The 16,920-nt window shown below is 42.4% G+C and overlaps 1 protein-coding gene across 2 annotated transcripts in view; it reads left to right on the top strand.

The window, feature by feature from the left end:
• Positions 1–16,920, top strand: part of LOC107223933 — a 134,374-nt gene continuing 117,454 nt past the window's right edge. For both annotated transcript variants that reach the window (XM_015663801.2, XM_015663800.2), the window contains exon 1: positions 1–1,771. In XM_015663801.2, coding sequence (XP_015519287.1) covers positions 1,669–1,771 — 103 coding nt within the window. In that variant the 5' untranslated portion in view covers positions 1–1,668. The remainder of the gene's footprint in view (positions 1,772–16,920) is intronic.

Below are 16,920 nucleotides of genomic sequence, written 5' to 3'. Positions count from 1 at the left end.
TACAATCGGTAAGCACGGTAGGATAAGTCTAAATCACCGGCAGTGTTAAAGTGCGCTTGCTCAGTGGTGCTGCTCGGGACCTCGTGACCACTGCTGAGCCCGCGGTCCCGTTGAAATTGGTCCCCGTGGTTGAAGATTCGAAAAATCCCGGGGAACCGAGAAGCGGAGAGGACGACGCGAGAGAGGAGATAAATAAGAGAGCTGATCCTGAGAGGAACCGAAGCCTCTCGCGCCGAAGCTTATCGTACAGTTTCAAGTAGTTCGTGCCTGCATGACCGATTCGCGAAGTGTGAAACATTTAACTTGCCTGTAAACATCGGGCGGCTCTCGGGTAACAAGCGAAACCAACAACCGTGTCTCCCCGATGTGTGTTCAACCGATTTATGAGAATTCACTCTCTCGCATCGATATGATGGACTCGGTTCTTCTTCTTCGCCGCTGACGTTACGCTGTTCCTTGGGCGCCCGATCCTCGACACCGCGTCGCGACCGACACCTTTACGGGTCCAATTTAGAAAGCCTAAGCACACCGCGAACCGGCCACATCGCTGGAGGGACCTCGCGGATCATCCGTGCCTCCCTCTCATTCGCAAACTATACCTGCATTCACTCCCCCCCGCGATACCTTCAGTATAACTTCGATGCTGATACCGTGCGGTGCTAATTTCAGAATGTCAAATATTTGCCGGGTTGACGTGTATAACATTGGTTTTCTTAGCTGAGACGATCGGGGACCAGGATTCGTACTCTTCCGCTAAACAAGATCAAAGAATAAAACTCAAGAAAGAAAACCAAAGAAAGACAAGAAGATATACTTACGCGCGAACACAGACACACGCGCGCTAAAATATTAATGTATTGATTGCTTCTGGAAGCGATCGAGTGCTCGTACCGCGAGGCTCCCCCGATCGATGTGCGAATTCCAGGACGCCGCGTATAATTCAGCTACTTTCTAAACTTCGAAGTTATCGTTTGGTTAACTCAGCGCAGAACAGCAGTGCTCCGAAATAAAGTCTCAAAGATGGGTTGACTATCGTTTCGCACCTCTGCGCGCCCTTGAATCGAGACATTCCATCCGCAGGAACAAGTACGGCGTGTCCCACCATCGCCATCGCCGTCACCATCGCAGTCACCTGCACCGCAACTCGACGACGAAGGCTAATTAGCACAGGCCGTGCGGTATTTTTAATCCGAGATTAGCGAGATGAAACACCTTTAGCACGTACACGCGTGATACGGATGGTATACATACAGAGCTCGACGCCTTTGTCGCGCCGGTTTTCCGTTTTATATCTTTTTTTATAACCATTTTTCTTTTCCTTTTTTCTTCTCTTGTCCGCACATTTTCTCGCAACGCCTCGCTAAGCCGACTACGCGTCGTCCGACAAACGAGCCTCCTCCTTCCCTGCTTCGGTGTGTCGATGTATTCGTGCCTACCGTGCATGCTCATGTGTGTATAATACATACGCGTGTAACACATGCGCGCATAATATACAGCCTGTTTAATTCGGTGAACCGGTTGATCAAATACGACGCTGTATAACCGATCGCTTATTCGCGCGCTGTGATTCGGTAAGAGGAGGAAGGAAAAATTTTTTGAGGAAGGACCGCCCGGCGATCCTGCTGATCGCACCTTCGAAGGACAGCCGCAAAAACACATATTGGAAAAATGCTCAACTGTACGGACCTCGAGTGCATCCTGCACCATCACCACTACTACGCACATTTGCACCAGCTGCAGCCTCATCTACCTCCGGAATATGATCACGACGGTGAGTCCGCTTTTCATTCCCTACTTACGAATCGGCTTTGTCATTTTTTGTTTCCATTCCTGTGCTCTTGGAAAATTATTTGAGGAATCTCTCTCTTCGCGTGGCAGTGGCATGTTCGTTCCTTGTTGTCTCGGAGACGTGATCAGGATTTGCAACTCTGTATGATAATGTAGAGATATTACGGAACAGTGTTTGGATTTTACACTCTTACGGGCGTATCGATTTATAATGCATAGGAGCGTTAATTGACTACGGCAATGAATTTCCTGGTCGGAAATTTATGCTCTGAGCCAGATAAAGCGGAATTGAGAACAGCAATGGCATCTTGGCAACGACTCGCGTGTAATTGGCAATTCAATAGAAGGACAAGTAATGCAATTAAACAATTGCGAACCACTGTGCGTAATGCTAAATTACTTACATCGCTATGTATTCGGGTTGTTATACTCCTTTTGAACGATGCGGGTGAACCTGAACATCGCGGATTCGGATAGGATATTAGTTTGGCTTTTGAACCGAAGGTTCGTTGAGAAGCCTCGCAGCTGCGGCGCGTGTATAATTGGCCACGTTTCATTTCAGAAGAGAAATTCGCGATACGTTATTGTAGGCATGTAGTCAAGCTCAATTTCACGAGAGCTTGACGTATGCCAGTCTCACGCTGCTGACAAACTTGCTTTTCGCATAATTAAAATGCAGAAAATAGTAAATGTAAAAAACGGACATTGTGTACAGAACTGGAGTTGTCTCTTCTTATTTGCAACCTGTAATCATACCCCTGCTTTCCCACTCGTTCTATGTTATTAAAATAATTTCACCCATCACGACATGTGGAATTCATTCGCAACTTACAAACCGAGTGATAATTTAATTTGCGAAAACGTTATGTAATATGGACGACAAGGTTCTCCACTCGGTCTCCATGTGATAGCTTAAATCCAAACAATTCAGGAATTTTTATCTGGATCGCCGATCACGGCACGAGAATCAATTTTGTGCGGTTGAAGTCAATTGCTTGTTGTACCGATAATTGCATCTATATCAATGACGGCCTCTGGTGGTCCCATGATCGGTTGTGTAGGTTCACTGTACAAATACAATCGTGACGAACGAGGCACGAAGGTTGCTATCATTTCGGACACCTTATTCTTATTATTATAATACTTCGCGTATCGTGCAGCGAGGCATTCCCCTGCGGCCACGAGAGGAGTCACATATATCATCTTGAAAGTTGGAAATCGCATCTGCCAAAAATTCGCGAGTATGTGCCAAACGCAAATACACATGCCCCAGCAATTTCTAAGTGTAATAATACGTTTCATCCGCATACCTTGTTGTAGTTATAATTGCGTAATTGGTGTCAATACATTTTCTTGCTGCGAGCCCAGGGCAGCCTTGGATAAATAAAAATTGTCATTACGACATTCGACACGTGGAAAATATACATAATTACAATATCATTAATCACGGCACTGGATCTGCATCAGATTGCTGGCTTTTTCAGCATACTTGCATTAATTTCAGTGTTGCCAGAGTGGTCGATGTGATCGGTGGTCGGTTATGTCCAATCACAGAACTCTTGTACCTACGTTTTTAGTAAACCGCAAAACTCGTTGAAATCATTTATGCGGCATTAAATAGCCGCTGCATTCACGAGTAATGACTTAATAAGCTTTTGTTTCTTATCCAACGACGAGGTATGCGGTAACCGAACAGAGAATAATCCTAGCTCCAACATCTGCGGTGCCTGATGACTGTAATAATCCACATAATTGCAATGTGATCACCCTGGCTCACGTAACTGTAAAAATATCGAGAAGTTTCAGGAGTATCGCTGCATCCATACATATTGCGCAAATTTCTACAATGAGACATTGCAGTTCAACTTGACTTACTTCTGAAACTCGCCGATCATTTTTTTTGTTCCATGCGAGGAGAAGTAATAAAATAATTTAACAATGAATTGCCGAACTTAAAAAAGACCTTGGGAGAATTTGATTTCAGCGTGGTTCGGAAGCGGTGAATTAATTCACTGTATTCAGAAATTGCGACAATGACATGGAGTGTTGGTATCGTATAGATCGAAAGTCGTCCCGTATGACCTTTAAAGAGTTTGAAATCGGCGTTCTTCACTCACTTTTACGATTCACTTTTTTCTCAGTAACCAGGCATGATATAGTTTCACTTGCGTTTCACTGATCAGCTCGTTAATACGTTTCCAACGGTATGGTTTGCACAGCTGCGAAGTAGGTACATCGATCTTCCGACCCTATCACTGACACTAAAGACACGTTATAGAATTTTTTCCATTCGGTAACATCGAGTTGTAGAAATCAACCGTATCCTAATTCACGGATATGAGACCAACTGGGCAGTCGCTTCTACTGCAAATGTGTTCATCACGAGTCGAGTAAATAGCGATCCTCGATAGCTTTCGTCGGAACGCACACTCTCTCTGTGCGGCGTATCACCTGATCAACTAGAAACAGTCGTCAATTGAATTATCGGCCAAGGACCCTGCGACCACTGCAGAACGATCGTAGAAAAAACGGAACCCATTCGATCGGTTCTAACCATAAAGATGTCAAGTCTCCAGGAACGATTATGCGTACCTAATATTGCGTTTGAGTCAACGCAACGACGTTCGGTGTCACTGGCGGGACGAATATAATATTCCCGATACGCTGTACGAATAAATTGTTCCTCTGACCGCGTCCTCGGATTTGCAAATCGCTTTAAGCACTTCGGGTCAGACCCGCGGTCACAGCTTCCTTGCTAAGTAAAACTAGCACGTGTTATTATTCTCGTTTAAGTTTCGGTCGCATCCAGCCGCGTGTATTAGCCTCTCGCCTTGGAGTCGAATGCCCTCCAAGGCCAATGCTACCTGATCACTGGACATCGGCTTTCGATTCGACTTATTCCATCGATCACGTACCGCGGTATCAAGCTTCTGACACCGGCCGCCGCCCACGTGGTATTCTTGCACAGTAGTTGCAATTCAATTTTAACCTCCGAGAGTATAAAACAGATTTTCCGTCCACGGTTGTCATTCAAGACGCTGACTCCAGTCGTCCCGGTGTTTATTTTTCCGCCTTGCATTACCTGCAATGATTTATTTACCATTTACTCACGTGTCTTTCGTCAAGAGCTCGTTTCGCAATGGACCAGGTGCCAATTATTCGCTCAACGTATCCGTGATCCCGTGTGTATATCTAGGCGTAATTCTTACATACCAGTCTCGTGGATTTCACGTAATAGTATGGTAATCCGGGCTGATAGGCTCGGGTCGTTCACGCCTCGGGCAGCGGTTTGGCGTAAGATTGGGTTATTCGCCGGCGGAGCACAGTGCTCTCTGGTCTCGGTCGCTTTTCAGAATTCTCAATGATTTCACTCAAAACAGCCTTCCAGAAGGCCTTACCACTGCCGCTCGGCAGCTGTATACACACATACACACGCATGCGAGCATGCACGCACATTTGTAGACGCTGACGGTTACATCTATACTGCAAATTGACCTATTTCCTTACGCCCATAATAATATCTGTCCGCAGGTTTATTAGATTGTCGATTACTCGCGTCGGACGGTGTGGGTACGTTTAATATCTGCCTACGTACTCGCTGCTTAAAATTTGAATCTTTTCATTTCTCGAGAAATCCGCGAAGGCGACGTATTTAATTTGCATACAGATATGCGTATTTTTATATGTGGGGGGGTTGAGAATTCGGCAAGTGTCACATGCACCGAATTTAAATACTTGCCACTCGTCGCGACGGTATATGGAAACAGGTTTTGGAATTCAAACATCTCCGCGCAACTGAAGTGAGCTGCTTGATTTGCCAATTCATAGCAACCTGTACTTTATACGTCGACGAACAAAATTTTATTCCTAAATTTAAATTCGCATTTAATGCCGATCGGACAGTATTAATGCCTCGCATCGATACTTGAGACATTTGATTACCAACCTGTTAATGAACACACGTCAGAGTTTCGCACAATCTCACTGTAGTGAATTTCACTGCTTATTATACCAGAGAACCACAATTTTCATCTATGAATAACAGTTTTTTTTTTTACTGTTAAATTAACTTCCATGTTTCAGTAGTATTTCAATTAAGCGTACATTGACGTATTTGCATGTTTGAAAGTGTTGCTTTAAATTTCGATCCACTTTTTGAAACAACTTCATAAATATCCTGAAAGACAAAAGTCGTCAAGTGTACCAGCCTCGTTTCTAATAGGATGTGAATACCTGCCGTGACCTGGTATGGTGAAACCGTTTGCCCGAAGCTCTGTATTTTGCCATAGGGTAGACGGGAACCCTTGCGGCGAATGCCAAAAGTTTAATGGGCGTTAATTGTCTCAGAGGAACCGAGCAGTTGGGAACTTATACAATAGCGGTTGGCAGAGTTCTGTCGGTTGTTCTTACCTAATAAATATTACGTCCCAAGAACTTGAACCCTCCGGCACTGTCGCGCAGCGGACAGTAAATCTGCTTCACTCTCGTCTACAGGCCCACCGCAGACGATGTTGCAACGTCATTTTATTAACGGGCGGATTTTGTGCACAGAACCTTGAATCGCGGTGTCTTTTTGTCAATTGAATGGATACTATTATACGTACGGTGTTTGGGAGTAGGCCATCGGGAGTGTCCATTAGACTTATGTCCCGAATGTAGATCTCTGTCGATCTGCGCATTAGAAACTGATAATTACATCTGTAGATGTGTAACTTACACCATGACTAGCTATCGAAAGCATGGAAATGTCAAAGATCATTACACACAATTTTAATCCCCGATAAAACGACCTGTTGCCGATCAGACAGCGATACTTGCCACTCGTGACTGGATACTTAACGAGTCGTTATTCAATCATATTATTCAATAAACTGTCCGTGAAAAGGAGAGCAAATCTTTGCCGGATATGTAAATGGGTCGGAATTGGGCGGGTCAAGACTCTGCAGGAAGAGATTTATAATGATCTGCTATCACCGTTTCGATCCCAACACCGAGGACGTAGTATCATTTTAAAATGTTGAGCTGGAACTTTTAAATTTCGCTGGTTTATAGCATCAGCGGTATTTCGTTATCTACCTTCGATAACTTGCATTCTGAATCCGATTTCAAATTCCTCCCTACAGTCGAGTCTTTTTATATTTATATAAAGAAAAATCTTCCGTTCAGGTGTAGCTAGTTGTCTGTTACATAATTTCTTCTCTGTGGGTCGTAGGCATTGATAAGAATTCCCACAATTATCTCTAGGGTTTTACCTCAACCATCTGTCAGCAAAAGCAAATTGTCGTAGCATCTAGAAATGCCAATGACTTGAAAGGAGGCACCTTTTCCTCACTGAGGCATCAGACGCGAGTATACAGAGGTATAAGTTTCAGACAAGTACATGTACCGTATGCGTCCATGCCTGCGTCTATAAAATATACGGCTTTCTGCCCATCTAGCTGAGGCCTTGACATAGATAACCACGAACTGCTGGATGTGGATGGAATTTAGTATTATCCTAGAAACATTTACCGTCCGGCCACAGTGTGCCATTGACGTATCAAATACCCACCAAACGGTCCCTCGGTCCTGGTGTAATTGTAGCGTCGTATTCCGATTTAGAATCGGTTGAAAACTACGTGATTAATTCTATGGCTCTGTGGAGATCTGCGACGTTGACATAGTGGGATATTTATGTTGATGTACCTGCTTTCACTTTTGCCAATTTTACACCCTGCGCATTTAAATTTCTACGTTAAAGCTCATTTTGCATCGATTGAAGTGAAAAAAACTTCAAACACCTCGATCCGTTTCCACGTATGTATAATGATTGTGTACATCATCCACTCCACAATCGATCAATTAATCGATTATTCGCTCAGCCCTAATTCACACAGCGTATGGATTGATTGACGATTATTGAGCGAGGTGTTTATTGGCGAAAATTGAATTGAAAAAAGTTCCAACCATGCGATAAGAGCATTATACCGGTATAATTACATCGCTTTATGCAGGCAGTTGTTACAACGGTGTGTTATCGATGCCTACTGGTACCTTGTAATTGCACCGACGATATCGACCGTGATTTCTTACGTACAGCCACTTATTTCACACACTTTATTCAATAGTACGTATTAAATTCCATTCTTAACTTGCGGAATAAAGAATTCCAGCACGCCTTCGCTTCTCAATGGCGGCTTTTGTTCAATGATTACAAAAAAAAAATAAAAAATACAAATGAATGACAGGAACAGAACCAAAGATGGAAAAAAATACCTTGACTCGAGATCCGAGGTGGATGGGTTTGATCATGCTGTAAATTGCTTTTCGTCTGCTTTTTGCGCACCGAAAAAATTGTTCGGGCAGTTATAGCTACGACTGCTTTTTCGCTGTTCGATTTCACTGTCTGTTGTTGTTTCTTCTTCTTTGCTTACTGTAAGAGCCGGGGATCCTAGAGGTGTACCATAGATTTCGCAGGATGACTTGTATATCGATTGTTAGACTCATCAACAGGTTGTTATTCTCATGCATCTTCTATTCACATGCAATTATATTTCTCCCGTAGACTTTCTCAAGGTGAATAACTTATCAGATGAACGAAGTAAAGAAAAACATTGAAAAACTCGCTTTGCTGTTTCGCCGAGCATCGTACAGAGCCGGGAAAATTGTGAGAATTCCAAACTATTTCAAAGTATGAAATTACGAGAAAAATATTGCACACATTGTTGTAATGCGAGGTATGAATATCTGGACTGGTTTTTTGTTATTCCAACCACACACATCTCGTGTCTGCTTTTGCGACGACAACGCATTTGTCATGACAATTAATTGGGTTTGTGATCGACGATGAATAATGTTTGCACGTTTTTTGCAGGTGCACAGTCATTAATATAGCAGGTATATAATCATTGTCCTTTATTAATTATTTATTAATGCATAGATTTCAGCTGTAACGTACCGCGATCGATGCTCGCAGATAGATTGATAATTCGCTTGTTAAAAATTTTTGCAATGGCAAAAGTTCTTGATTCTTCCATGATTCTTTTCGAAAAAACGCGCTAATGGACGAGATGAGAATTTTTCTGCGAACTGTCAAAGCATGGCGTCGAGTAGCTGCGAATAATCGAACGGTAAACCCAGAAATTGAAATTTATAGCGATTGTGCAAATTTTTTTGATTTTTGGCGATAAAAAAGAAACAAAAACCGGAAATCTTGGAGGACAATTTTGATGAGAAAAATATTACTGATCGTTATTATGCACCACAACTTGTTTTCGAAGTCGGTGAAGTCTGCAAATTACGAAATTTCGAAAAAATTAACGACGAAGTAACTGTTCAGCTGATTTCTGGGAATATAATTTGGCTGTAGGAGCTCTTATCGGATTTTGTTAACAGTAAATAATCGTTAACTCGTGTTGATACGCGGCGCTTCGCTTTACATACTCGTTTGGACATGTCTATTTTTCTGTTAAATATGTACCATGCGTACTGTCCAGTCACAGAGCTATGAAAACAGAAATATAATATAGCAAAGCTTCGAAGGTGCAACTGATATGAAGCTGATTGAGTTGTATTTAGTTGAAACAATATTTTCTTACTGCAAAGAGGAAAAACAATTAAATAACATAAGTTCTGAGCTCCAATAGCACTATTATTGAAAACTTTGAAGAGATAACATTATTGAATTATTTCTACAACGAAAAACATCGCATTGTTCTTTTCCTGCTTGTTCAATTTCAATAAGCTAGGATTCATTTTGTTTGCAACCAAATTATTTACAAATCCGTAAAGTAAGATTTCGGATAGCGATAGATTATTTTCCAATAAGGCATCGGTTGACTTTTGATGACTTATAATGATTTCACCGATCATGGTTTTTGACCGACTGTTTGCGAGGCACAAGCTAGAAGATATGATTTTCCTGGTTTGTATTTGATAACAAAATCAGTTCTAGTTAATTCAGATTGGCCAAACGATACGACTCTTTTATTCTAGAACTGATTCAATAATGCGATCTCTTCCGAGTCATCAATAACCATGCTTTGTAACTGAAATTCGTTTATTCATTCGCTTATTTTAAAAATTTTTCTCTTTTGAGAGAATATCATTCGAACTGGATTCAACTCGATCAACTTCAGTTGCACGTTCGATCCTTCGTTATACCATATTCCTGTCTTAGCAGCTCTTTAACGAGACTGTCCTTTGGTATAAATTTAAAGTCAGATCTCGAGACGAATTCTTCTCTCATCGCATATAGGAATGCTGACAACCCGCAAATATTTGTTGCCATAGTGCGTCCCGTCCATACCCATATATTTATTTTTCGAATACAGGCATTTGCGTATCTCTCCGTATCACCGGCACGAGAGTTCAGTGTCGTCTGTCCATCGATGGCTGTGTCTACGTGTCCCGATAACAACAGCCGCGTGTCACGAACAGACACACGTTAGTATATTATGCGGTGATGCGTGACGCGGCACGTGTTTGAGAAAAATCTTGATTCGTCATGAGGTTGTGGCTTACGACCGGTCGATGCATCATTTTAGAGGTGCTTAAGCCAACCGCGATCGTAGCTCGCTTGCATAACGCTAATGATACATTGATCGTATGCCTAAACGCGCGAACTAACCGCGTTGTAAAACTATAATCATGACAGGCGGAATAAAACTCGCCGATTGTACCTACGGGATATAATTTCATTCAAAAACAAAGATTGATACCACACGAATAAGATACGACATACGTGTATTGGTTAAGTGAATTCAACTGAATTGACCCTGGAGAACTATGTTCGACCCTGCGCGAAGCTGTTTAATCAAACTCGCGCCCCACACGCCACACACCGTGCACAGTTATACTTCAAATGGCAATAAACGCCGCTTCCTTCCACAATTTTATTAACACACCTACCACTTTGGCCGAATCATCTCTTGCCAAGAATATTATCCAATCACGTGCCCGGTCTGCTTCGAGAGTTGGAAACTGTTGGTAGTCATCGTCTGTAGAATCCTCCGAGCGGATTCGCACAATTTTTGTCTCTTCACTTCCGGTTAAACTCTGTAGGTTTCAAACCTTGACTCTCCCGTTTACTTGCCGGCATATTACGGACCGTTCCGTTCATGGTAACCACCACACGACTTTCTCGTGTCATTTACGAGCACTTACGGCGTATTAGTCTTTCCCGGTTACTTTACTAAGTAAATTACAGGTATTCGAAGGCTGGGCGGGAAAACATTAGGATGACTCATGTCAAACCGCGACAAGATGTTTTCTTGCGCAATCGCATCGTCACGTGTTAATGTTGTGTGGATCTTGGTACCAAATGAGATCAGTCTGCAAGCCTAATGATGCAGCTATGCAGCGCGAGATGTTTCTTCTGCGCATTGAGTTGACTGACAATTGTGAAAAATGAAATTCGGAATGGTTGTCAACTCACTTGACGCCGCATTTCGACGGAATGTGAGAATGGAATCTATATTGTCTGCCAATCATTAAACGAAAGGAGAAAACTAAACCGATCCGAGTTATACCGATGCAATATATTTCAGTACAGGGAAAGCTGAGGATTGAACAAACTCTACAGTCGTGAGTAATCTTGAATTTTTTCGCACTGCCTAACTGCAAGTGAGGCTATTGTCGCGTCTCCGCTGCAGGTGGAGACTTTCTAAACTATGATGATAGAAAACCGCTGTCAGCTGCAGAACGCAATAAAGAGCTTTCAGCAGAAACATTCGAGACTGAAATCATAGCTCGGAATGTGTGTAGTATTATGATCGATGCATATCTATTTTGCAATCGATGTAAGATATTATACCAGTGCGAACGAAGCGCAAGTTGTGTTGTACGGCTATTCTTGGATTAGAAATAATTGGTAACAATGACGATCTCTGTAACGCGAACTAGTTGCGTAATGAAACAATGGCTTATCGCTTGAATGGAATTTCATCGACGGGATGCGCGCGCTACAAATTTATTGCAAAACCGGAGTAGTAATTGCACGTGATAAACAGACGGTGTTGGGTATATTTTGCAGGAAGTAGCTTGCGTTAAGGTATGCAGACTGGATCACCGACTACCTGTTAGTTAGTAGAACACTTCCGCTTTGTTGTAACAATGCGTCGAGGATATCTCAGCCATAATACCAGTCGCCGCACATAACTGATTGGTTTGCCGCGATAAATTCATTAAACAATCAAACGGACACTCGTTCGAAACCGCGAAGACGTGACGTTACGTGCTCGTCGTGACGAGTACGCGAATCGAGTATTTAAAACGGACTTATTGTATTGTTTTCGTATCAAAGGAAGTGACAATGTGCAGATAAGAAGAGAATCTTTGATTCTGCACTTTGCCGTAATGTGAAAAGTATCAAGGGTATGTACTAGAAGCAATTAGAAAATTTTTATTCGATTATAACACTGTGCAGTGCACAATCAGAACTAAGGCATAGTGCATAAATAACCTTGATACGCCTGGTATTAAATCCATTGTTCTCTTGCTGTACAATTTCCGCAGATGTCCCCGTAGATTATACTAGGAAGAAGTTTGTTGTCAGGGCTATTTATATTATAACAACAAGATTTTTTTTTATACATTTATTTTACAAGCTCTACATTACTTTTTTTTATACTATACTAATTTTTACTATACCATACTGATAGAAACACGTTTTTTTAATCTTTTTTATCGCACAGCTTCCTTGACTTCGGTACCGAGTTATAGATACTTGATGATTAAAGTAATACTGTTGAACGAAATATGATTTTTATTCTACATCATTCTTCTTCACAAGTTTTAAGTAATTGGAATTAGAAGTTATACTTGCTTCCTTTAATGCGTAGGTACGTAAAAGGGTGAAAAATTATTACAAAATCATTTAAAAACTTTTCATGGCATGAGTAGAACATGAAATTTTCACACGAAGTTTTGCCGTACATGTTTCTGGAACTCTCAAGACTTCAAGTAATGCTGGACGCCCTGGTTTATTTTCGGTACGAAGTAAAAAGTTTTCTATGTTACTCATATGTTGGGATTATTTATTTTCACTCGTAATTGACGGAATTTATTCCCAGCGAGACCGTGTATTTTTATAACATTTGTTATAATATATTATGACGTTCTCCTGCGAAATGAGGTGACACATTTCGGATTGACTGAGGTTGCCGAGCGGTATGCTGGTCGTGAGGAAAAACGGATCGAATCTTGATTCTTAGTACAGATGCGAGGGCAGAGATTCGTAGCCTTGTTCTTCCCGTCTCAATGCCAGGCCAGCCGCAGGAACCACAGGAGACTTAATTAAAGTGGGAGCATCGGGCGGCACGCACAGAGCGATTCAACAAATGACCGAAATAACTCCTTAACCGTGGAGCGTCTGCAGAAAATTTCATGCAAAATGTGTCCTCGTGTACTTCCATATTTGACGCAGCGGTAACACCATTTCTCAGAAGCCATCGATTATTCTATTTCTGTTCAATGTTTCTCCACCTTTTTGGGAGGATCGTTACGCCCTGACCCGATCGCTGTCACTTGCTATCCTTGTAATTTTAAAAATCTATGGTGCTTCGGGAAGACCATGAATTAGTAATCCTGTCAGCAGACGGAGATATCCCTTCGTTGAGTGGATCAGCAGTGGGAAAGACGGAGACTCGGACAAGCTGAAGAACTTGTTTTCTGAAAACACATTTTGCGTGAAAAGAGAAAATTTAGGTGAAAAATTGTGTTAGCAAAGATATTCCAATATGAAACATATAATTCGATGTCAAAATCATGCTTAGTTTGAAATAACTGGGCGGATGAAAATCTTAACGCAGACCTACGAAGAGACTGGCCAGCCTGACAGTTGACATTCGAAAAACCGTAAACTAGAAAATGAACCACTACTGATCGAGAGTAATTTGCTTTTCAGAAAATAACCGTGCAATATATTTTTCCCGTTTGTTAAACTTGACACGTATTTTTCCACTCGAGATCGATCAATCGTCAGATGTCGTAATTTTTAGTCATGGCTAATCACTTCAATAACCATAGCCTAAGGTTCTGTCCTAATCGGTGACAAAACATATCAAATGCGGCTAGACGCCGAGTAATCGTTTTCGGCAGTATTCTCAAAGTTTCTATAAATAATAAGCGTAATATATCTTCTTCCGATTTTCAAAGAACATTGAAATAGGGAACCGTTTACAGACCTTGAAATTGAGACGATTATTGTGTTTCGAACAACCGAGAAGCTCCTAAACTGTGTTTAAAGGTACCTGCACACTTTTTCAGTCGTGAGTTGTTGAATTATGAATCTCGAATCGTGTGGAGGGATATCGATCGTTGAATTTCATTTTATTTTGGAGAAAGATGTGCACTCCTGTCGTAAGTTATTTTATTATCGTCGACTGCAAACTCCGACGTTCGTTTGAACAACAGGCCCAATCTCAGGTTTTGTTGACCGCTGTTGACCGACGGCCTTTATCACGGCCGTATTTTATCACAAGGCTGTAGCCATTTACGTGACCCTATTCACATCGAGCCATTTACCCGGATCCTACACGCGTGTTACATCTGTAAACACAAGACGTAACAGCACTAACCACTTGTTGACGAGATTCCTCGAGCGGTAACTCATGTTCTATCCAGTTTTGAGAATCGTTAATTGATCAAAACACAGCACCAGGGAGCTGTATAATGATGTAGTTCGATGAGTATTATCAGAACTATATCGATGACACTCCTGCGTAATACCTTCCATAATTCCAATTCTCGATCTTCGATTTAGCGCGTCGCAGTGGTGAGAATCACACGGCAAAGGCGTACCGGTACAGTGTACATAAGGAAATAAAGTTGCACATAACACCCGACGGACTCCAAAATGTCAGCTCTTGACATTTCTGTTTAGATGCTCCAGTAGCTGCGTTCTATGTACCCGACGGAAATATATTTTCACCACAGGCAGCAGTTGTATGGGCAAAAGTAGACACGTATGTCATAGCGTGGTTACAGATACGATAAAAGTTGGAATAAACAGATTTTGACGGTGATAATATGTGATCCTTTTTCGGGCCGTTGTATTAGCATGGTTCTAGCACGAGTCCCCTGCCTTTAGCATCGTTAGTGTCGACCCAGTTAGCACAATTCACGTGTGTTACAAAATTTTGCGTTTTATTGACAGTAAGTGGTCTAATGCAGTGTTTTCTTGAATGATGTAAGAAGACGTAGCAAGAAATGTTTCCGGGTGATACAAGAATAACTATAAACTAGGCGATTGGTGCTCGTGAGCGTATGAATAGTCAGAACGAATCATACGAGCTAGATACGCTTGTCCATCGAGTCCGAGAACAGATGAAATCCAGCCATCGTCACTCGGTATTTTGTTAATTTGGAATTGTGCGTGGTCGAAGCCCTGCATGTTCCACACGACTCTGTACAAAGGCACCTCAAGATGAAAGTTGAAGATTGTTTCTAGAACACTCGAAAGCCAACAACGGAAGAAGTGAAAGGCTGACTGGGATTACGGCACGATTCCACTGTGACTTGATCTAATAAATTGATGACGCAACAAAGATTCTCAGCGGATCGTTTGAGGGTCAATGTTAATTAGCGAACCTTGAGATTATGACGAGTTACAATGGGTTTGTTATGTAACACTAATTGCGTCTGCAGTCAGCGTTGTGAAATACAGCATCGGGGACTCTCCACGTGCGAATAACGTATTCAAACGTTATACTGCACCTGAATGTACAAAGATACGAATTTACATATGCACGGAATTTCCGAAGTTATCAAACAAAACAGACCGCATATTTCGCAAATGGGATACATTTTCCTCTTTGTAGTCAGTTGGACGAAAGAGTCTCCTCGCGAAGACGTACTTGAATCATTCTTCTTGAACCGTGCCGAATTTGATACGGTTATCGTTTGCGCGAACGTTCAGGTGTTAATTCTTTTCACGTGACCGAGGTCTTGTCGAAGTTGTGACTCGAAGTTGTTCGAGCAATTTGTTCCCGAAGCCCGGAGATATAATCAGGACGTTTGAAAAGATATCATTTCAGAGTGCCTCGCCTCGTTCCTCCGGCACTTCCGGCGGTCGCCGAAGGTGAGCTATACGCTACAAAGAGAAGAGACGGACATGTCCACAATCAGACAATCAAACGTTGATAACCTTCACGTAGCCATAAGGCTCCCTCAACCAGACAGCACAATTGCACCGTATGATTTGCTTCATAAATGTTGAACTGGCATTAATATACCGGGTGAAACAAAGGGAAGAAGAAACACGCCGCTCAGTGCAAGGCCGAAAAGTTTGGTCAATAGAACGCAGCGTGCTGAATTTTCCATGCCGATGAATTCTCGGCGAACATTAACTTGCCCCGAATTTTGTAGTATTCATTTAACGCGCCGCCCACAATGTCCACCGGGGTTAATGGCATCGGAATACTCTGCCGACGCACCGAGAAACGAGGAAGACGAACGGAGGGATAATTAGATTGAAATATTAAAAACGTGGCTGTTCCGTGCCGGGTTATCGTCGAGGTCGGGTCGCCTCGGTGGAAGGTTGACGAGGGCTACGATTTAACCGACGGCGCACCGTTGTCCATTGAATCCAATCGAGACAATCACGCTGATGCAGGGACGGTGTGCGTCAAAGTGGTTCGTTGATAAACCCATATCGTTGGTTGTCGCGTATAGTTTTTGAGCGAGCCTCGTGCTCGCGTCTCTGATAGAATTGCAAATCACGGAACGGAACTGATTCGACACGGTGGAGACTCGATCGGAGCTCTTACTTTCCCCAGATTAACCAGCTCTTATCCTTTTGTCCAACTGCGGTACACGCGTGAACGAGAAGAAATAGCCGTAAGAAACGACACTGACCTTGTACTTGATAGGTAGTTTCAGGCGCGTGTTACTACAATAGCACATCAAATACCCGTGCTTCACGGATCGAAAACTTCTGCCGCTCGGGTACACGCGTGCAGGAATTATTACGAGAATTTCTCATTTAACCGTATACCTTTAATGCATTCATTGGCCAGGCGGGTGAGCAGCTCGTGCACTGCAACAGTTAATTGCGCCGCGTTAAGAGCGTAATTATATACAGTTGGTAAGTGGAATAATAGCTCGGTGCAACCAGGAATGAAGAAAAGGGAGAAGTGATGAGAGGGAAAAATA

Source organism: Neodiprion lecontei, chromosome 3 (genome assembly GCF_021901455.1).
Source record: "Neodiprion lecontei isolate iyNeoLeco1 chromosome 3, iyNeoLeco1.1, whole genome shotgun sequence".
Lineage (NCBI taxonomy): Eukaryota > Metazoa > Arthropoda > Insecta > Hymenoptera > Diprionidae > Neodiprion > Neodiprion lecontei.
This window is presented reverse-complemented; position numbering and strand designations above follow the sequence as displayed.